The 18,871-nt window shown below is 39.7% G+C and overlaps 1 protein-coding gene across 7 annotated transcripts in view; it reads right to left on the bottom strand.

Annotated features, from left to right (window-relative positions):
- Positions 1 to 539: 539 nt before the first annotated feature.
- The window catches only part of nlrx1 (NLR family member X1), a 31,824-nt gene continuing 13,492 nt past the window's right edge, over positions 540 to 18,871 (bottom strand). For all 7 annotated transcript variants that reach the window (XM_042486287.1, XM_042486292.1, XM_042486293.1 and 4 more), the window contains 8 exons: positions 17,397 to 17,628; positions 15,509 to 16,670; positions 14,689 to 14,872; positions 10,413 to 10,508; positions 5,625 to 5,711; positions 4,275 to 4,526; positions 1,922 to 2,126; positions 540 to 729 (listed from right to left, as the gene is read on the bottom strand). In XM_042486287.1, the coding sequence (XP_042342221.1) occupies positions 580 to 729; positions 1,922 to 2,126; positions 4,275 to 4,526; positions 5,625 to 5,711; positions 10,413 to 10,508; positions 14,689 to 14,872; positions 15,509 to 16,670; positions 17,397 to 17,628 (2,368 nt within the window). In that variant the 3' untranslated portion in view covers positions 540 to 579. The remainder of the gene's footprint in view (positions 730 to 1,921; positions 2,127 to 4,274; positions 4,527 to 5,624; positions 5,712 to 10,412; positions 10,509 to 14,688; positions 14,873 to 15,508; positions 16,671 to 17,396; positions 17,629 to 18,871) is intronic.

An 18,871-nucleotide genomic window follows, 5' to 3' on the forward strand; every position in this document is an offset into this window, starting at 1 on the left:
CTTGTCATCGCCGCAGAACTGCTTGCGCCTGACAAAGTGAAATTATTTAAAAGCGTCAGTTTGTCTCAAAGATTTATGGCAGACAGGATTACTGATATGGCACAAGATACTAAAAAAAATACTTCAGGACACTACAAGAGACTTTGAGTATTTTTCTCTGGCCTGAGATGAGACAACAGACATCACAAATACAGCACAGCTTGCCACTTGGGGGATGGGATTACGGCCGAGTTTGATGCGAAGGAGGAGTTGCAGTTTTTGCAAGCCTAACCATGTGGGGTCACACCCACACGGTAAGACTGAGAAGACTGAGAATCTTCACTAATATATTCCATTATATGTAATTTCAGCTCTCTGCTGACCTTTTGAAATCTCGGAGTTGAGCAAGCGTAAAAGCAAAGTAAGGCATTTCCTTTGAGCTGCTTTGTAAATATCACTGAATGGGGCCACCTCCTTTACAATAACAAAGATGTATCTCATGGACCTCCAGTTTAGACGGGCTGTAAATTGTTTTTTCTGTGTGAAAACGCTCACGTGCTGAAGGTATTCACTGCTCTTTCACCTCTTGATGTTTGTTGGTTATTTGCTTAATCCTGTGGATGAAGGTAGGGTGTCCTTCTCCAGCATCTGGAGAGTTTGCTGGACGCCCTTCTCCACCCTGCGGAAGTGCAGCCTCTTCCAAAGACTCTGCTGCTGCTGACGCCCCCACTCCAAATCCCTGAGGAAAACCTGCACAGAGGGAGACTGGGTGACTGACACACGCCAAACAATTATCTGATAATAGAATATTCTATTTCTATTTCTTCTATTATTATTAACAAACTTCTAGAGCTTTCACTGCTTTTAAATAATGATAAAGGAATATTTGCTACTGCTTTAACATTGTATTGACCCATGCAAGTTGAAATGATCAATGCTTATGTAATTTAGGGTGGTTCTCCATCTGTAGTTTGGTTCATTTAGTCCAGACCAGGGATAAGAAATGAAACATTGTGCATTTTCGTTCTGGTCTGCCTCCGGTCTGGTTGTTGTTCAAGCTGACTTTTTACAAACGAATCAAAGTAAATATACATTTTTGCAAAAGACAGGTCACTAGGGCTGTCCTGAGTACCATCATTTTCTGGGTGACTGAGCTTCACCATGACCGGGGGGCGGGGGTGCTTTACGGCTTCACGTAGGACTGATGTGTGTTTGTTTGTTGTGTGTGTTTCTTGGTGGGCAAGCTCATGAAAAACAATCCTTACTAATTGGAAGTATTATTGATATAATTACATTGCAAATAGACCTCATGTTATGATTAATAACTAACAATTGGGGACAGTTGTGATTCAGGGCTTATTACTTATTACTTATATACTTATATACTTATTACTGAGAGCGCTGTCACAAACTTTGTAGACTTAATGAACCAAAAAGGCACACAATGTCGATACAAACACTGCAGTTTTAAGAGATTTTAAAAGACCCACGCCGACATGATGTTAGCATGATCACTCAATGCATATGTGGTTATTTACATAATAACTTAGTCTTAAGATTGTGGACATATTTATTATCAGATGATGGATTTATTACATATCTTTATATATCTTTATATTATATCTTTATATATTTATCACATATCTGGTATCATAAAATCCTGTGGTTGGTGAGTTTGTTTTCACATCACAGGCAAACCTCATGAAAGTTCACTCAAAAGAGGACTGAGACCCAACTCTTCAAAGGTTGTTTGGTCAGTACCGGCGTTCCATTTACAGCATTCTCACAAGCCCGAATGAGCCATACTGACTGGGCAAATGAACCAAACAAAACAGGTTAGGTGTGAAAGCACCCTTAATGTGTAACACTAGGAGTGTTTTGGGCTTTCCTCTTTGTGTCACTCTGAGTTTTTTTTCTCCTTAACCCACATAGTTTTGTGTACCTTAAGCTGTTGCTTGACACGTTCACGGTCCCAGGATGAGGCATTCTCCCGTATGACACGGAGGATGGGGTGCCAGTCCTCTGAGATGTCTGAGCCCTCAGTGACTGAAACCAGGACCTTGACTCGATGGCCGCTGTGGCTCTTGGGAACACCTCGGACATACAGGGACTGCTTCCCCACATCACTGAGAGGGTTCAAATACAAGCTACGGAAAGACACAAAACACTACATTAGCTTAGAAACTTAGAAATAATGAATGACATGTTCAACAGCTAGCTCAGTATGAAGTCAAGCATGTTTTTAGTGTGTCTTTGCAGTCTTTCCATGCCCTGTTTTACACAAACAAGATCCAAGACAGAGTTTTTCATCAGTATTCTTGTCCAGAGCTCTTGTGTTGCTTTGCCATTGTTAACTCTTTGAGGTGATTTTAAAATGCTTAAAGGGATTCTCTGGGATCATGAAGACTCTCCTCCATGCTACACATAACTATTTTTCCTAAGGTAAATACATAACAAAGAAAAAGAGAGGAGATATGAGGTATCTGTGCTCATTTTCACCTGCTTATCCAAGCAGAAATTCTCCTGCTGGCGACATAGTTAGAAACCCAGATGTATGTAATGAACCATGCAGACCAATAAAGCATGCTGTTACAGTGCTATAACAGTGTGTTCACATGTCTTTCCATATAAAAGAGCAGATGAAGTTCATTCAGAACACGGTGGCAGACAGTGGAGCATATTACTTGATACCTTTGTGTGAAAGATTGATTTCATTTTTTAAGATTTTGGGCTGAAGACCATTTCTGATCTGTGTCTGTGTTTTGAAGCATGTAGACTTAAGTTGTGTGGTATAGTTGTCTACTTTCTGTTTCAAGGACACAATCAAATATGAGTCAGCAATTAGTTTCTGCACCACATATCTGGAATACACCAAAAAACAAGTGGGCCTGCTAGAACTGTTTACTCTCCTAAATTCAGAATAAATCTTTGCATGTGCAACTTCTTTTTTTAAAATCTCTCTAATGTAACTGGACTGAAATGACAGTAACACTTTACAATAAGGGTACATTAATTAGCATTAGTAAATGTTGTAATAACCATTATTATTGTTTTATAGTATTTAATTAGCTAATTTAATTAACATTATTTATTGGAGTAATAACCATCGACTAACAGCTGACTAATGTGTCAAGTGATCACTTCCTAAAAGTACTAATTTACATTAAGGTATTTCATGCATTATCTAATAGCTCATTAAAAGTAACAACCACAACAAGGACACACTATTAAACATTCAATTAAGTAGTGATAACCATTTACTCACAGTTGACTGATGTGTCAAGTAATCATTTACTAGTGATATTCATGTTAACTAATCTGTTGCTTCACACAGTAGTGAACAGGTAATTGTTATTTCTCCATTATTTGATACCATTAAATATGTCTTTATTATTGTTAATGTCAATAAACCATTAATTACTGTATGAAACAACACATTAAATAACACGAATACCACTAACAAATTATTACTTGACACATCAGTCAACTATTAGTTAATGATTGTTACTACATCATTTAATATTTATTAATGTGTCCTTGTCATTGTTGTTAATGTAAATAAAGTATTGACTACTCTAGAGAATTTAACCTTAATTAACATTAATAACACTAATAAATGACTAAACACATCAGTCAACTGTGAGTAAGAGGTTATCACTGCATTATTTGCTGTTTATTAATGTGTCCTTGTTACATGAACACCATTAGTGAATGATTAGTTGACACAGTAGTTAACTTTAGTCAATGGCTATTACTCCATTAATGAATGTTAATTAATATTTACTTGTTATTGTTATTGCTGTTAATAGACTGTTTATATACTATCAAATAATGCATGAATTAACAACTTAATTAGTTAATGATTACTTAACAAAGTAGTCAATTGTTAATTTCTGTTTATTACGACATTTACTAATGCTAATTAATGTAACTATATTGTAAAATGTTAATAAAATGTCTATTTCTTTCCCTTTCTCTAGTTTGGGCATCCCTACTATATTTGCGTCTTTCATATCATGTTAAAGTCTCCTCTTTGGAATGACACCTAGCATTATAGATGAAGCAATGTATTCCATGTCTGTTTATGGAAATTATTGTATTTGTTGTGATTATGTCTACTTGCTCTGTCGTTCAAAGGTAATAGAATCTCAGCTTTAATTTTCCATAGAAATGCCAAAAGTCTTGTTAAGACAACTGAACAGACTGCAGGACAGTGGCATTTCTGTGTGTTTGTGGCTTTTGAAATGAAACTACATAGAAATGTAAAGCTGTGGATGTAGGGAAGATCTGCTTACTGCACTGTGTGAACACTGGGGTGTTCCCTGCAAGCGTCCACTAGAGTCAGAGCAGCGTTGTCTCCGATGTTGTTATAAGCCACATTGAGCTCCTGGAGTCCTGTGTGTTCCTGAAGCCTCTCAGCCAATTCCAAGGCTCCCTGGTCCCCTAGCCCAGTGTGCATCAGGGACAGGTGTTTCAGAGACTGGTTCTTAGGAAAAGCCTCCAGCAGGGTGCAGGCTCCAGACTCCAGCAGAGGGTTGTCACACAGTCTGTGGAACACATTGCAATAATGAAACAGTGTTGGTTTTTCTTGTCAGAATGCACTACAGTGACCCTGAATGCCTGATGGCACAAAAAAAGAATGTGGCAGTGTTGGATTGATGGCCTCTGACACAACAGACTTGTATAAAAAACATAAATCAGCACTATGTTGTGGATTACTACAATTCATGTTACCACATCTTATGGTATCTTTAGATAGTTAACATTTTCCAGCATCTGTGCATATAGTGTATTTCTTAACATCTTTGTGAGCAAATTTGACCACTTCAGTTTCCCTGTGTTTATGTTATTCAACAACTGTGTTAGGGAAGAACCATCGAGCCTATTTGCCCCAACCATACACAAGACATAAATCAAATATCTATTTTTGCCACTTTTAACAAATGCAGTTTCATTCTTTTTCAAGGCCCTCAAAAATGTAAAGGCAAAAGGAAAAAAAAACATATGTAAACATGTAGTTTTAATACCGCCTCTGCCAACGCATGTGATTGGTGCTTGGGCCCTATTCATAATACACATAGCTGTACAGTGAAAATGATCAGATGTGATAACCCACATTGTTGTCATTATTGGAATTGTGGAAACTTATCCAATAGCCAATAAAATAAAATTAACTGAAAAATGTGCTACTTTGGCTCAGATGAAGCTGCCTGTCTGTGGTCATCACTCTCACAAGAATGTGGTGGAGGGCATTTTCATACAGCTCACCTTTTCACATTTTACTAAGATTCAAAGTTACACAAAAGACTTCCTCTGATGAAACTTTTCAGGCTGCTACACAGAACCAGTTAGTCAAATTAGGCCCAGGGGCCTAAGGAGCGAGGAAGCGAGGCCTCTAAACCCAGAATATATGGGAGCATGATATTTAAATGACGACTGCATTTCACAAATAACATGCAAAGCCTATTATCAGATGATTTCTGTGCTGAGATCTGCGCTGGTTTGTATGTTAGATTGATAAATGAGGGCCACTGTGTATAATTCATTCATAATTCATTGAAGTATTTCAAATTAAAAGGCAGTAGAGTACAGAGGACTTCTTTGGCAAAAAAAAAATAAAGACACAAATAAAAGTGTAGTCTTACTGTAGAGATCTAATAGAGCTCTTGGGGTCTAGGAGCAGATCTCTCAGGAGGATGCAAGACTCAGGACCCAGGCTGTTAAACTGCAGGCTGAGGACAACAAAGACAGGTAGACACAACAATCACAACAAACACAGCACACACATGCTAAACGAGCATGGGAGTCAATAACAATGCAGCAGTGGTAAGGGCTGTGTTTAACACTGAGAGCCCATATATCAATCTCTCTCTCTGACTCTCTCTTACCATTTGCAATGTCACATGACAAAAACTGCTCAAGAACTGACCCAGGAACATGAAGAGCTCAAGGTATCAACTGGGTCTCTTAGTTCCCGAGATCCCAGTCTGATCAAGCATCTGTGGGAAGTGGTGTTGCTACACCTGATAACCCCCAGGACTCAAAAGCTGATGCCTTGAGCTCTTTGTCACATCCCTGTGCAGTGTCCACAGTGTGGCATGGCACATTGTCCTGTCTGGGGGGCCTCTTGTTCTGTAACAGTGTGGGTGTTGTGTGTTAAGTGGCATCCACATGAATGCTAGGACCCAAGTTTCCCAGCAGAACATGCATTGTAATGAGACGATCAGCCTTATTGACTTCCCCAGTCAGTGGTTTTCATGTTTTAGCCGCTCAGTGTATACACGCATATGTTCAGCGGTGGACAAAATACACAACACTATTAGTTAAGTCACAGTATAGATACTCCTAGTCAAATATTACTCCAATGAAAGTGAAAGTACTGGAAAACTTGCTTTAAAAATTCTTAAGTATTAAAAAATAAATCTCTTGCTTTTAGAACCTGCAGAATTAAAAGTGTGTTGAATATGCTGCAAAATATGGAGAAATGCTAAAAGGAACACAAATTGATGAAAGGACCACCACTGTCATTTTCATTTGAGAATCTGACCACTCAAATAATAAATGGCAAATGGACTGTACTTGTATACAGCGCTTCAACACAACAGCGTCACATTCACCTATTCACACACACATTCACACACTGGTGGCCAAAGCTACCATTTAAAATGCCACCAGCTTCTCAGTTTTAAATGCACTCACACACCGCTGGCACAGCCATTGGGAGAAATTTGGAGTTCAGTATCTTGCCCAAGGATACTTCAACATGTTGAGTTGAGATCGAGCAATCTGCTATTTGTCCTGAGCCACAGTGACCCCAGGAAATGATAATAGAGGTGAATCCACAGCTCTCTAAAACAGATTCAACAAAAACGAAAACGGACAACCTTCACAAGGGCAGGACGCAGGCCTGTTGCATTGGACTGACTTTATTTTAGCTAGGCAATAAACTAAAAACTAATCTTATTAATTTGACACTGAGTGTATTTTTAACTTTGAAGTGCTGAGCTGATGCTGTCTCCGCTGTTGTGAAAAGTTTTAGTGAGTACTATCAGATCTTCCCACCAGGAGAACTCCTAGTTGAGTTTAACTTTACTGAAAAGGGTGAAAAAAAGGCCAACTGGTGCATGAGACAATTTCTCTGTATTTCAAAATTAAACAACCAAGCACAGTGGCTTGGAACTGATGCCTGCAGGGTACGGCTGTCACTTTTAATTTGAAGTTCTACTGTTTATTGGAACACAGTTTACTTGAAAACTTCAATGACCTGTTCATATTCAAAATTCACAGTCAAAAGGTGCAACTGACTGGTTATATATAGTTTATAAGCCAACACATTGATTATAGTAGTTTGCCTTATTATCCAGGAGAGGGCGCACTTAAATTTTACCATCAAATTGACCTGATGACTGCCTGATCAGTTATCTCAGCTTAAACTATTTAATTGGTTTTTTTTTCAGTGAAAATGGAGGACACTGGCAAGCAAAGCTGTCCTGAACAAATATTAGCATCAATGAAGTATCTGATAAGCAGTAAATTTTGGTATTTAGGGTTCTACACCTTATATGGCAAAGTAAATAACAAAGCGGCAGCTGTGTATTGACTTTGTACAAAGCAGATACAGACTCGCCTGCTAAAGTTAACTCGCCACTCAAGATGAGTGGAGTGTAAAACCTATTCTGCCTGCCTACTATTCACACACTAAGCTTCAGTAGGCCCCTTGCCAGAAGCTTCTTAAACTTCCATCACAGCTAAGACAGCAGAAATCATATGCAGCCCATTGATATCGTTTCCAGAGGGGCGTCTCAGGATCTTATAAAGAGACTGGAGCCACAATACAAGATTCCAAGTCGCACCACAATGTTAAAATGCACCATGCAATTTTATGACCCCACACAGGGAGAGACTATTCTAAAAGTTTAGACATTTGCTTTTACCACAGACGGATAGACATCGCTGGCCACACATGTCTATGAGACAGTCACAGCTCACTACAGACTCACAGGAGCCTGAAAATCTTGATTTTGGGGAAAAGTGACAGCTCTAGTGGAAGCAGCTCTTTGAGCAGGACTGACAGCAGCTTCACGGGTGCTGGTGACAAAACATTTTTTGAACTTTTACTTAAGGTCCAGGTTGAACAGACGTTTTTTTATTTGTTAGTTTTTTTCAATTGTAAATTTTGGTGCATTCCTGTCATGATTTTTATTCCTGGCAAAGGCAACAATTTATGTATTAAAAGTATACAACAAGAATTTTCCAGAAAAATTCAAAAAGTATGCTCCAAGTGATGAAGGAGTCCAACTACAAGACAAGCAGAGATGGATAGCCACAGGATTTGATCATTACCACTCTCACTGACACTCATTATTTGTTCTATTACAATACTCTTATTCTTTGTTTTTACGACTTAATTTTGCTTTGCAAGATCGTTTTTTATTTAAAAAAGAATAAATTCATATCCTCAACTCAACTCAATCATAACAAATCTAAAATATCAATAATCATATTTCCGACATCACAATACTGAGTGGAGTTTAGAAAGAATGAAGAACACTGAGATCAGTATCAGTCCTTCCTGCCTCTTGTACTCTGCTGCTGACAGGATTCACTGGCTGCAGGTACTGATGGAAGAGGAAGGGGGCAGTTTGTCTCAGTCAGCAGCTAGTTCAAAAAAATGTCCAGATTTTAAACAGCTAGACTGCATACAGAAAGCTTTAATTTTAGCTTGTTTGTTACAATTCACTATTAGCCAGCTAGCACACTGTGCTTATGTGAAACAAACCACGGTGGATGAAAGACTGCAGACAGGGCAAATCAAAATATCTTTTCTGCATGTTTTTACTCACTAAGGTTTGATTACACTTACATTAAGGAGCTCAGTCCTGGTGCTTAATCCATATGTGCTAGAGATGTGCTACTAAACATTTCTGCACTTTCTTACATACTACATGGAGTGAGTAGTGGTGTAATATAAGATGGTTGTGTAGTGGAAACATTATTCGATAGGGGTTACGGTCTATGGAATAATGCCTCCGCTGAAATCTTAAATAAAGATGTATATAAAAATATGCTTCTCATATTCTTACGGTACACTTACCGCTGTTTGTAATCATTTTTTCAAGAGTAACTAGACTCTGCTATTGATTTGGGCTAAAGTAACTTTTTTTGGGTTTTTTTTTTGTTTTTTACAAGACAGCTTAAATTGACATGGACAGAGGAGAGGCTGCAGTGTGATAATAAATCAAACCAAAATGTTAAAAAGTGTTGATAAAAGAACCAGTTAAGTTGGAGCAAATCAATTCTGCCATCTTTGATAATGTTTTGTTAATGTATTCCTTTAAAAGGTCCAGTGTGTCAGATGTAGATTGATTTAGTGGCCTCTAGTGGTGAGGATTTCACATTGCAACCAGCTGGAACTTCTGGTAAAAGTTCCTTCAGTGTTGATTGTTCAGGAGGTATTTACCAGAAGTCAAATTATCTGCAGGGGTCTCTTCCTCTCTAAAACAAATGTACAATGTGATATGAATTGGTGAAAACACTCTCACGCTCATTATGGTGACCAGTGCAAGAATGCAATCATCTCTCTTGAAATCAGTGTCTGGTTTGTCTGTTCTGGGCTACTGTAGAAACATGGCGTTGCAACATGGTGATATGTGCGGCCAAGGACATGCTCCCTATGTAGATATAAACTGCTCATTCTAGGGTAACAAAAACACAATGATTCTTATTTTCTGCTCACTATAAACTGGAGAAAACAGGCCTTTTATATTCAGTTTCTGACAATATATCCTCTAACATCCTACACACTGAACCTTTAAATTCCAAGAAATCGTTTATCAATTTACAAAATTCTCTTGATGCCAGTTTTGTTCACTTTTTGTGAATATCTGTTTTGCACTCCCTGCCCATCACTGTCCTATCCCTTAGTTGTGCGCTTGTAGTTTTCAGGCACGTCATGTTCCGTGTGCATCCACAGACTTTGAGTCAAAGTCTGTTCACTATCATCTCAAACTAGTAAATGTGAGCCTCACTGACACGTGCTGTCACCTTACAATTGCCATCTTCGCCTAAACTAATTCAATGACCTCCTACAGTCTGCATGTGGAAGTATCTTTGGGCGAAATACTGAACCCCAATTTGCTCCCGATGGCTGTGCCGCATATGACTGCGTAACTGAGCAGAAGGTGGCACCCTGCATGGTGCCATTAAGTGTGTGAATAGGTGAATATGACATGGAGTGTGAAAGCGCTTTGAGGGGTCAGACGACTAGAAAGACATTACACAAATGCAGGTTACTTAATAATGGTTCAAACACTGGTCATTTCTTAGTAGTGCAACATAACCGGCATTCAGCATTATGCAAAAACACATTTTCAGAGATTCTCTCTTGTTATTCACTGCAAACCACAACAGAACAGTTTATGATTTTGTCTCACTTGAGGTTATGTGTGTGTCTGAATGCAGGCCACAGCATCTGAAGCATGTTATGAGTCAGGAGACAGGAGGACAGGTCCAGTTCATCAAGGTGATAACTACAGGAAGACACCAAAACATATTTTAGAAAAAAAAAATCAATGAAGAGATTAAACATAATCATTTTTACATTTAATATAGAGATGCCCTGACTGACTCAAATATTGCTGTAATGTCTGCAAAACAAAAATGACAATGCAACCACAAAATGACATGTTTCAGGATTTCCATACATAGACAACTTCGTAAGCGTGTCAATAATTGTTTTACCTTCCCATTGCAGAACAATACAACAGAACCCAGAGGGCTGTATGAGTGTTTCAGCATGTTGAATATAATGCCTGGGCCACACTGTGTGCGTGACTAGCGTGTGACGGATATATCACTAAACTGCTGCAGCTTGTAGTGTTCTCCAAAGCAGACACTTGACACTTTTCTTTCATGTCCTGCAGATGGATAACATTGTTATATTTAGTTGTGCAATGTGATTGGTGTCATTACCATCGCTGCCATGGAAAAAGTCATTTTAAATTCACACCAATCTGCTTTCAAAACCTTGGGGGCCAAAGAATTTTTTTTTTTTTTTTTTATAAATAATATAATATTTTTGTGTTCACCATCCTAGTTAGCATGTCACCAAATTAACAAAATTAATTAATAACTGAGGCTGATGAGAACACCATTATTTTTTTGTAAGTATTTGGTCAAAAAATAAAGTAATGATGAAAAGTCACCTGCGTTGTTACAAGTCATAGTCAAGAAACAGGAATATGAAACCATCCATCTATTGGCGTATGCTTAGCCTAGGCCAGGTCACGTGGGCAACAGGCTGAGCAGAGCACTCCTGACATCCCTCTCCCCAGCAATGCTCTCCAGCTCCTACTGGGTGTGGAATGAGTTTGGGAGGCTATGGAGAAGGATTTTCATGCAGCCTCAAGGAAGTTCTGTCAAACCATGAGACGGGAAAATACAGCTAGTGTCAGGGTGTGCTCAGCAGAGGAGGAGAACTACTGACCCAGACTGGAGAAATTGTTGAGTGGTGGAAAGAACACTTTAAGGAACTCCTAATCCCGGACTCCACGTCCTCCTCCAATGAGACAGAGTCTGAAGACCCAGGGGAATCCTCATCTATATCCTTGGCAGAGGTCGCTGAGGTAGTCAAAAGGCCCCTCCGTAACAAAGCACCAGGTGTAGATAAAATTTGCTTAGAGATGCTGAGGACAGTGGACTTTTTTAAAAAAGGGGACCAGAGGGTGTGCTCCAGTTATTGAGGTATCACACTGCACAGCCTCACTGGGGAAGTTTACTCCAGGGTACTGGAGAGGAGGCTCTGACTAATTGTAAAACCTCAGATTCAGGAAGAACAATGTGAATTTCGTCCTTGTTATGGAACAGTGGACCAACTCTTTACCCTTACGAGGCTGCTAGAAGGGTTGTAAGAGTTTGCCCATCCAGTCTACATGTGTTTTACAGACTTGGAGAAAGCCTATAACTATGTCCCTCTTGGAATCCTGTGGGGGGCACTGGGGGAATGCGGGGTACTGGGGTTCGGTGCTGGTGGGTGTTGACTTCTGCCAGGGTTGTCCCTTGCCACCGATCCTGTTTGTGATATTCATGGACAGGATCTTAAGCCGGGGAGAGGAAGGGGTCCAGTTTGAGGACCTCAAAATCAAAATTATCTGTGCTTATTGCAGAAGATGTAGTTATGTTGGCTTCATAACACTGTGGCCTCCAGCATGCACCGGGGTAAATGGCAGCCAAGTTTGAAGAGGTCGAGATGAGTGTCAACGCCTCCAAATCTGAGGCCATGGCTTTTTGCAGGAACATGGTGTATTGACCCCTTTGGGTGGAGAGAGAGTTGTTGCCCCAAGCAAAAGAGTATTAGTATCTCAGGGTCATGTTCACGATAGAGTAGAGTGAAGCGTGAGATGGACAACTGGTTTAGTGTGGCATCTGCAGTGATGCAGGAGTTGTGTCAGACTGTCGGGGTGAAGAGGGAGCTGAGTCTGAAGGCAAAGCTCTCAAATTACCAGTCAATGTTCTAACCCTCATCTATAGTCATGAGCTCTGGGTAATGACCAAAAGATGACATCGTGGATCCAAGCGGCCTAATAGGGTGGCTGGGTTCAGCCTTGGAGAAAGGGTGAGGAGCTCAGACATCTAGGAGAAACTCGGAGTACAACCGCTGCTCCTTCATGTCAAAGGGGCCAGCTGAGGTAGTTCGGACATTTGATAAGGTAGCCTCTTGGGAGCCAGTTTTAACCAAAGGCTAATTTTTAACTGTTGTCCCTGCGCCAGGTGTTAAGATAGCCACAAAAAGAGAAACACATAAAAGCATGGCAACAATTACAAGCATAAATGAAAACATAAATGTAAAATAAGCCAAGTGGTTAGCAGGTTAAAAGCACACAACGTAGAAAACTCTACATGACAGAAAATAAGCCAGCAGACACCATAGGTACAACAAGATATAAGTAATGAGTAGGCAAGTAACAGTTATTTAAAACTGCGCAGAAGCAAATAGCAGGCATCGTATAGTCAATAATAAAACAATTTGCCTCATTGCAGCGCAAACATAAAGACAATTATTCGAGCTAACACAGTTTGACAGACAGATGAGAAGAGACAATGAGGCGTATGGAAACTATTTAAAATGACACATGATTTCTTATCAGCCATGTTTTAAGATTGTGTAAAAATGAGCAGTATGTGGTACTACACCATATATGTGCCGGAAGCTTGTTCCAGGTCTCAGAAGCTCTCATTCTAAACCCTAATTGGCTGAATGAGCTTTTCCTTCTAATGTCTCCACAGGTTGCAGATCTGGTTAACCTGTCATTAAGACTCTTCTGTCTGGTGGTGTTGGTGCTTAATGGGAGAGGTGCTAAACCATTAAGGATTTTATGTTAGGCAAGTGTTTTTTGTTTTCCCAGCTTAGGAGACGATACTTAGCATACTGCAATGATGAACTTTAAGGGCCTCTTTTTGTATGGATTATATGGGTTTCAGGGTTGTATCACCATGTAATATGAGGGAAAACCACTGCATGAAAACACATTTACCAATTTCAAATGTAAGGTTGTTTTATTTATATCTGAAGTTGTACAAACTGAATTTGACTGCCAAAACCTTCTTAGCTTGCTTTTTGAAAGAAATACATGAATCTAAAAGAAAACCTAGTATTTGTTTGAGACCACTTGGAGCTTTGGTTTGTTTTTTTTTTCACATTAAGATATAAACATTAATCTGTGAGCCATTTAGTGACATGGGCCATTGTTTCTGTAAGCTTTATAGCAGCCTCTTCAGTGTTTTTTGCCTGTACATAAATTACTGTCATCTGCATACATTTGTATGTCAGCCCCTTCACATGCTGATGGTAAATCATTAATGTACAGGCTGAAGAGGAGAGGCCCCAAAATAGAGCCCTGTGGCACACCAACATTATAATTAAGAGTGGGTAACAATTCAATTGGTGGGTAAAAGAAATAAAGTGTAATAGCAGTTTGTGAGTGGGTCCCTGTGGCACTTATGATAATTAAAAGGATCTATAGATCTATTAAGCCAACACAAACTTGTTTACCAATAACAAATACTTAGTTGCTGAGAAGGGAGATTGTGTTTCTGTAGTTGCTCCCCACCCTTAATTTCCCCACACAAATGGGTATTAAGTTACACATCCACACCACCTCATAACCCTGCAGATAATGATGGCGGCAACGCCTGATTTGGTATGAATGCAACCTGAGTCAGTAAGGCTCGTACACTAACACTCAGACTCACTTCAAGCCAGAATGTATCAGACATATCTTTCACTCCCACAACACATGCACTCTCATTTTAATCTATGTACCCATTTGCACTGGTGGCATGAAGGCCAACATCTCAGCTGTGTCTCAAGGGATATCTCCAGACTGAAGTGTTTAGTTAAACTTCAACTCTTTGTTCTGGACAATAGAAGTACAAACACAAAGTTAATATTATCTATTTACATTTCCCTATCCAGGTGGAGCACTGTGTGCTGTGTCTGAAGAGAGGCAGAGAGCAGCACACCCTGCTCAGGTTTGTACAATCTTTACTTCTGGCCAGCAGCTGGGAACCAAGACAAGGAAACTTCTCGTCTCGAGTTGAAGCTACAGCACCAGTTCAGAGAGATCTTCTTTTTGGTCCACTTTGTAAATAAAAAGTACTTTAAAACATAAGAGTAACATACCTTGAAACAAAAACAAAAAACAGATTTACCTTGCAGGGGTGCATGAGAGCACAGAACTCAGTATGAAGCATTTGAGTGACGTCATACGAATGTTGGTAAGACGGATGGTTCTGATTGAGGCCAGAACCTCTGCAGTCAGTCTGGGGTTCTGAAACTCATACAGAAGGACCAGTAGATCCATCAGCTCCTCTGGTGGCTGTGGCTTGCTGAGCTCTAACATTAAATGAGATTTTAAAAACTCATTATTCAAATAGCCTCCTGTCTAAAATGAAAATAATATAAGACTACATGATGGGCACAAAAATGCACTGAAGTCCTTCTCTCACACAAAATACAAGTATTCCTGGTGTGAAACTTTGGGGCACATTTTCACCCTAGATTTTTTTTAGATTTGGTTTTTCTCACCTCTAACTTTCCAAAATGGTGCTTTCTATGAAAATCACGTGGTAAAAAGTAACTCATTACATTGACACTCTTTTGGTGAACTCATCCTTTCTGCAGTAGGGATTGAAAAGACTCGATTGAGCTACCATGTTAGTTTTACACCAATGAGAATACACAAAGCTATATCTGAAATGATACAGTATCTGTCCAGTTTATGTTTACCAGAAAGGTATCAATACTCCAGAATTCAATTTAACCACTAAGCCTGAATGGACTGAAACAGGTATTCACGCACTTTTTCAAACTTTGTTAACTTGACTGTAACAGGCTCAACAGTACAATCATTAATGTAAAATCAAAGCAAGCAGATAAATAAGACAATATTTTGAGATAAAGCAATTTAAACATTCAAACAGAGTATAGGCAGAACTGTATAGGCAAAACTGAAAAGAACATAAAAATTACCTCTGACAAGGTACTTCCGAAGTGCATTTGTGATCTGGGCTACGGTGGTGCTCTGAATGCTGCAGCCAAGTTGCTGGAGAAGGACACGATTACCATAATGCAACAGTCCACCCATGAAAATGGGATAGAGCTCAAAGGGCTGGCCCTCACTATACTGCTGTGGCTGCGGACCATGAACTCCCAGAAGGCTTTGCTCCACCTGATCCAGGACATCCTCATTGTAGCTATCCTCGGTGCGGAACATCTCAGCTGCCATGGTTCTGGCTATGCTGCCTTTGTTGTGACTGCTGATTTTTTCATAGAGCTTCGGAAAAAGCTTAAGGAGGTTGAACACAGCAAATATTCTGAGTGGGATGAACTTAGAAAAGATGTTGACGATGGCACTGACATCTTCACTTGCTTGGCCAATGGCCACAGACACCTGCCTGGTCAGCTTCTCCAGAGCCGATTTGTTCTCTCCCAGAACCACGTAGAGAGCTGCCAGATACTCCTGCATTTCTGGAACAGCAAATACATACCGCCTCTCATCATTCTCACTGGGTTGTTCTGGAAAATGCTTACCACTTTGAACACAGGGAGCCAAGAAGAAGTCTAGCACATCAGTGCGGAACACAGCCAGCTGACGTAGCTCCTCGTCTGTCTTGGTCTTCCCTCCTATCCACTGCTCCAACTCCTTTTCTGAGAACGACGTGCGTTTGTATGTCACACCATCAAACGCAAGTTTCCCAACTGTACGGACTACATACAGCATCAGAGAATTGTGGTGTTCCTGAATGGGCACATCTGTCCTTGTCCCTTTGCCCAGCACCTCACCTCCAAAGTTGAGCCTGAGGAAACTGGTGTATATGCCAGTCAGTGTGCGGATGGGTGCCTTAGCGTCAGTGAAATGGAGGAAGTGTAAGGTAGCACATGTGAGCCAGCAGTAGGAGGGGAGGAAGCAAGCAGTAGCCAACTGGCTTTCTCTCTGAAGGTTGAGGTAAAGCAGCTCTATCAGAGCCTGGGCCTCATGGTTAGTCTCCCCACTCTGCTGCAGTAGGCGGCTGGTGAAGTAGGCCCGCTGGCGGTCTGGGTCATTGAAGCCACAAATCTGTGCACAGCGACTCACATACTTCTGAGGGATACGATCCAGAGCAGACAGCCTGGTGGTTACCAAGATGCTGGCCTGGGAAACACACAGCAGCCAAGATCCATAACCTCAAATCACACATTGTGAATTCAACACACTTCACAAATAACTAAAGTCTCAAAAAATATGTTTTTAACTACTCTTGCAAATTCCTAGACTTGTTACACCTCAGTTACTTTATTGTTTTTTCTTGGCAGGAACAGTGTATCTATCTTATGAACAGAGCCCGGTCCCTAATGAAGGTAAGTAGGTAAGAAGGTAATGTAATGAGATGGGGAAATATGACCCATACTATAACGACTCACCTGATAAAATGTTCAAACGGATAGAATTTCCTTCAGGATAAATAAAGTATCTAAGTATCTATCTAAGTAACTACTCTGCCAATGTCAATGAAAGTCAGTACTTCCTGCATTTCTTTCACATAAAAAGCCTAACAGTAAAAGTAAGGATAATTTCCTTCAAGCTGCTATGAATTAGAGTATTGATCATAGGTGCTTACGTTTGGTACCAAAAAATGTGTCTAAATCACTGTATAATCAACTAGAATTGTCATAATTAGCATAAATATTCTTGAGTTATGGCCAAAAACATCTTTTGTGATGTCACACTGACCTTTCACCACCAAAATCTAATCAGCTTATCCTCGAGTCCAACTGGATGTTTGAACCACATTTTAAAGTAGATAGGATAGGATAAATGATAGTCTAAGACAGATTTAGAGGAGACATAACAGAAAAATGATGTTGGACTGTCTCTTACCTCAGGCAGAAGGTATTTTCTTAGCAAGTTGACCACCACTACACCTGGAGGCAGCGCCTCATTAGGATCACTGCAAAGCTCTGTGGCTCCAATTCGGAAGTCCAGTTTCATCTTCTCTATTCCATTGAAGAGGAAGAGCACATCCTTGGCCTGGTTTCCCTCCCCACTCAGCAGAGGGTGTTTTTTAAGGTGGAGGTACTTCCTGCTCACCAGGTCCCTTAAAGAGGCTGACCTATGAGGGAAAGGATGTATTACTTTGTGCATCTTATTAATATTATTCTGTACTGACACCAACGCGATAGGGCAGTCACTGTATAACTGACCATACCTGTGTTCAGTTTATGGAATTTAAGTTAGTCAGTGATTTGATTGTAATAAATCACATTCATGTACTGAATGAACAAAATATTTTTTTAAAATTCGGACAAAATTCTCACATGGAGACATTGCACTTCACAGTTTGCATGTATAAATTTAAAATAAATGTCACCTAAATCTGGACTACGTACATTGCAATCCACCCTCTTTATTCTTACCACCAACAGTCTAGCCTGGTAAAACCATCCTGATAATGTGAGCTCAACAATGTGTTTCTCTCTCTGTATCAGGGTTAGGGTTGTTTGTTTGCTTGTTTAATTCTTTTGTATCAGTTCTTTTTCTTTCAGTAAAGACGAGTGCCATCTTTTTGGGAGGCTAGGCCCTTGTGGTGAGCTGCCTTCACTTTATGCATGCAAGTAGGAGCACCGGGACACGAGTGTAGACTGCACCATTGTTTTGCTATGAGGATTGCTGTGTCATACTTGAGGTGAGAAAGTGGTAGCACCCTTAGGCACTAGGTATTTTAACCAGTTTGTGGTTTTAGATTTTGTATCCAGGCCTTTTAAGATACATTGTAATGAGTAATATTTTAAATTCCCCTCATTAGTACTTGTTTATTTGTCTGTTCTTTTTTCATCTCTCCTCTAGCAGCTGCAATTCCCACATATTTTTTCATTCACATTATTCATATTTGGTTATTTTTGCTATCACGTCTCTGTCCTTGTTTCAGTTATGAGTCTGTGTGCCCTTAATACTAAATTCAAACATCATTTCAGTTTAGTAAAGTATTTCCTGGGGTGTAGTTCCCCAAGATGGCATTGTTGGTTCTCCTTTTAATTGTGTGTTTTTCTGTTGTGTTTATTTTGTCTGTTTTTTTCATGCTCATCATGAATATATAAATGTAATATATGCTAAGATATATGTATCAAAGGCTATTAAGCAAAAAGGGTCAACTTAGATGCAACATAGCCTCTGCCACATGACCTCCACCACTAACATCAAGGTAAACAATACAATCTTAATATTTCAATTTAACTTTAATTTGAAAAGAAGACATTAAAAAATAGTTATTGGTGGACTTATTTTGTGGCCCAATCGAATTAACGAATGAATACTATTGTATGATCCTGACGATCATCTGGTGTACACATTTCACT

Source organism: Plectropomus leopardus, chromosome 5 (assembly GCF_008729295.1).
Source record: "Plectropomus leopardus isolate mb chromosome 5, YSFRI_Pleo_2.0, whole genome shotgun sequence".
Lineage (NCBI taxonomy): Eukaryota > Metazoa > Chordata > Actinopteri > Perciformes > Serranidae > Plectropomus > Plectropomus leopardus.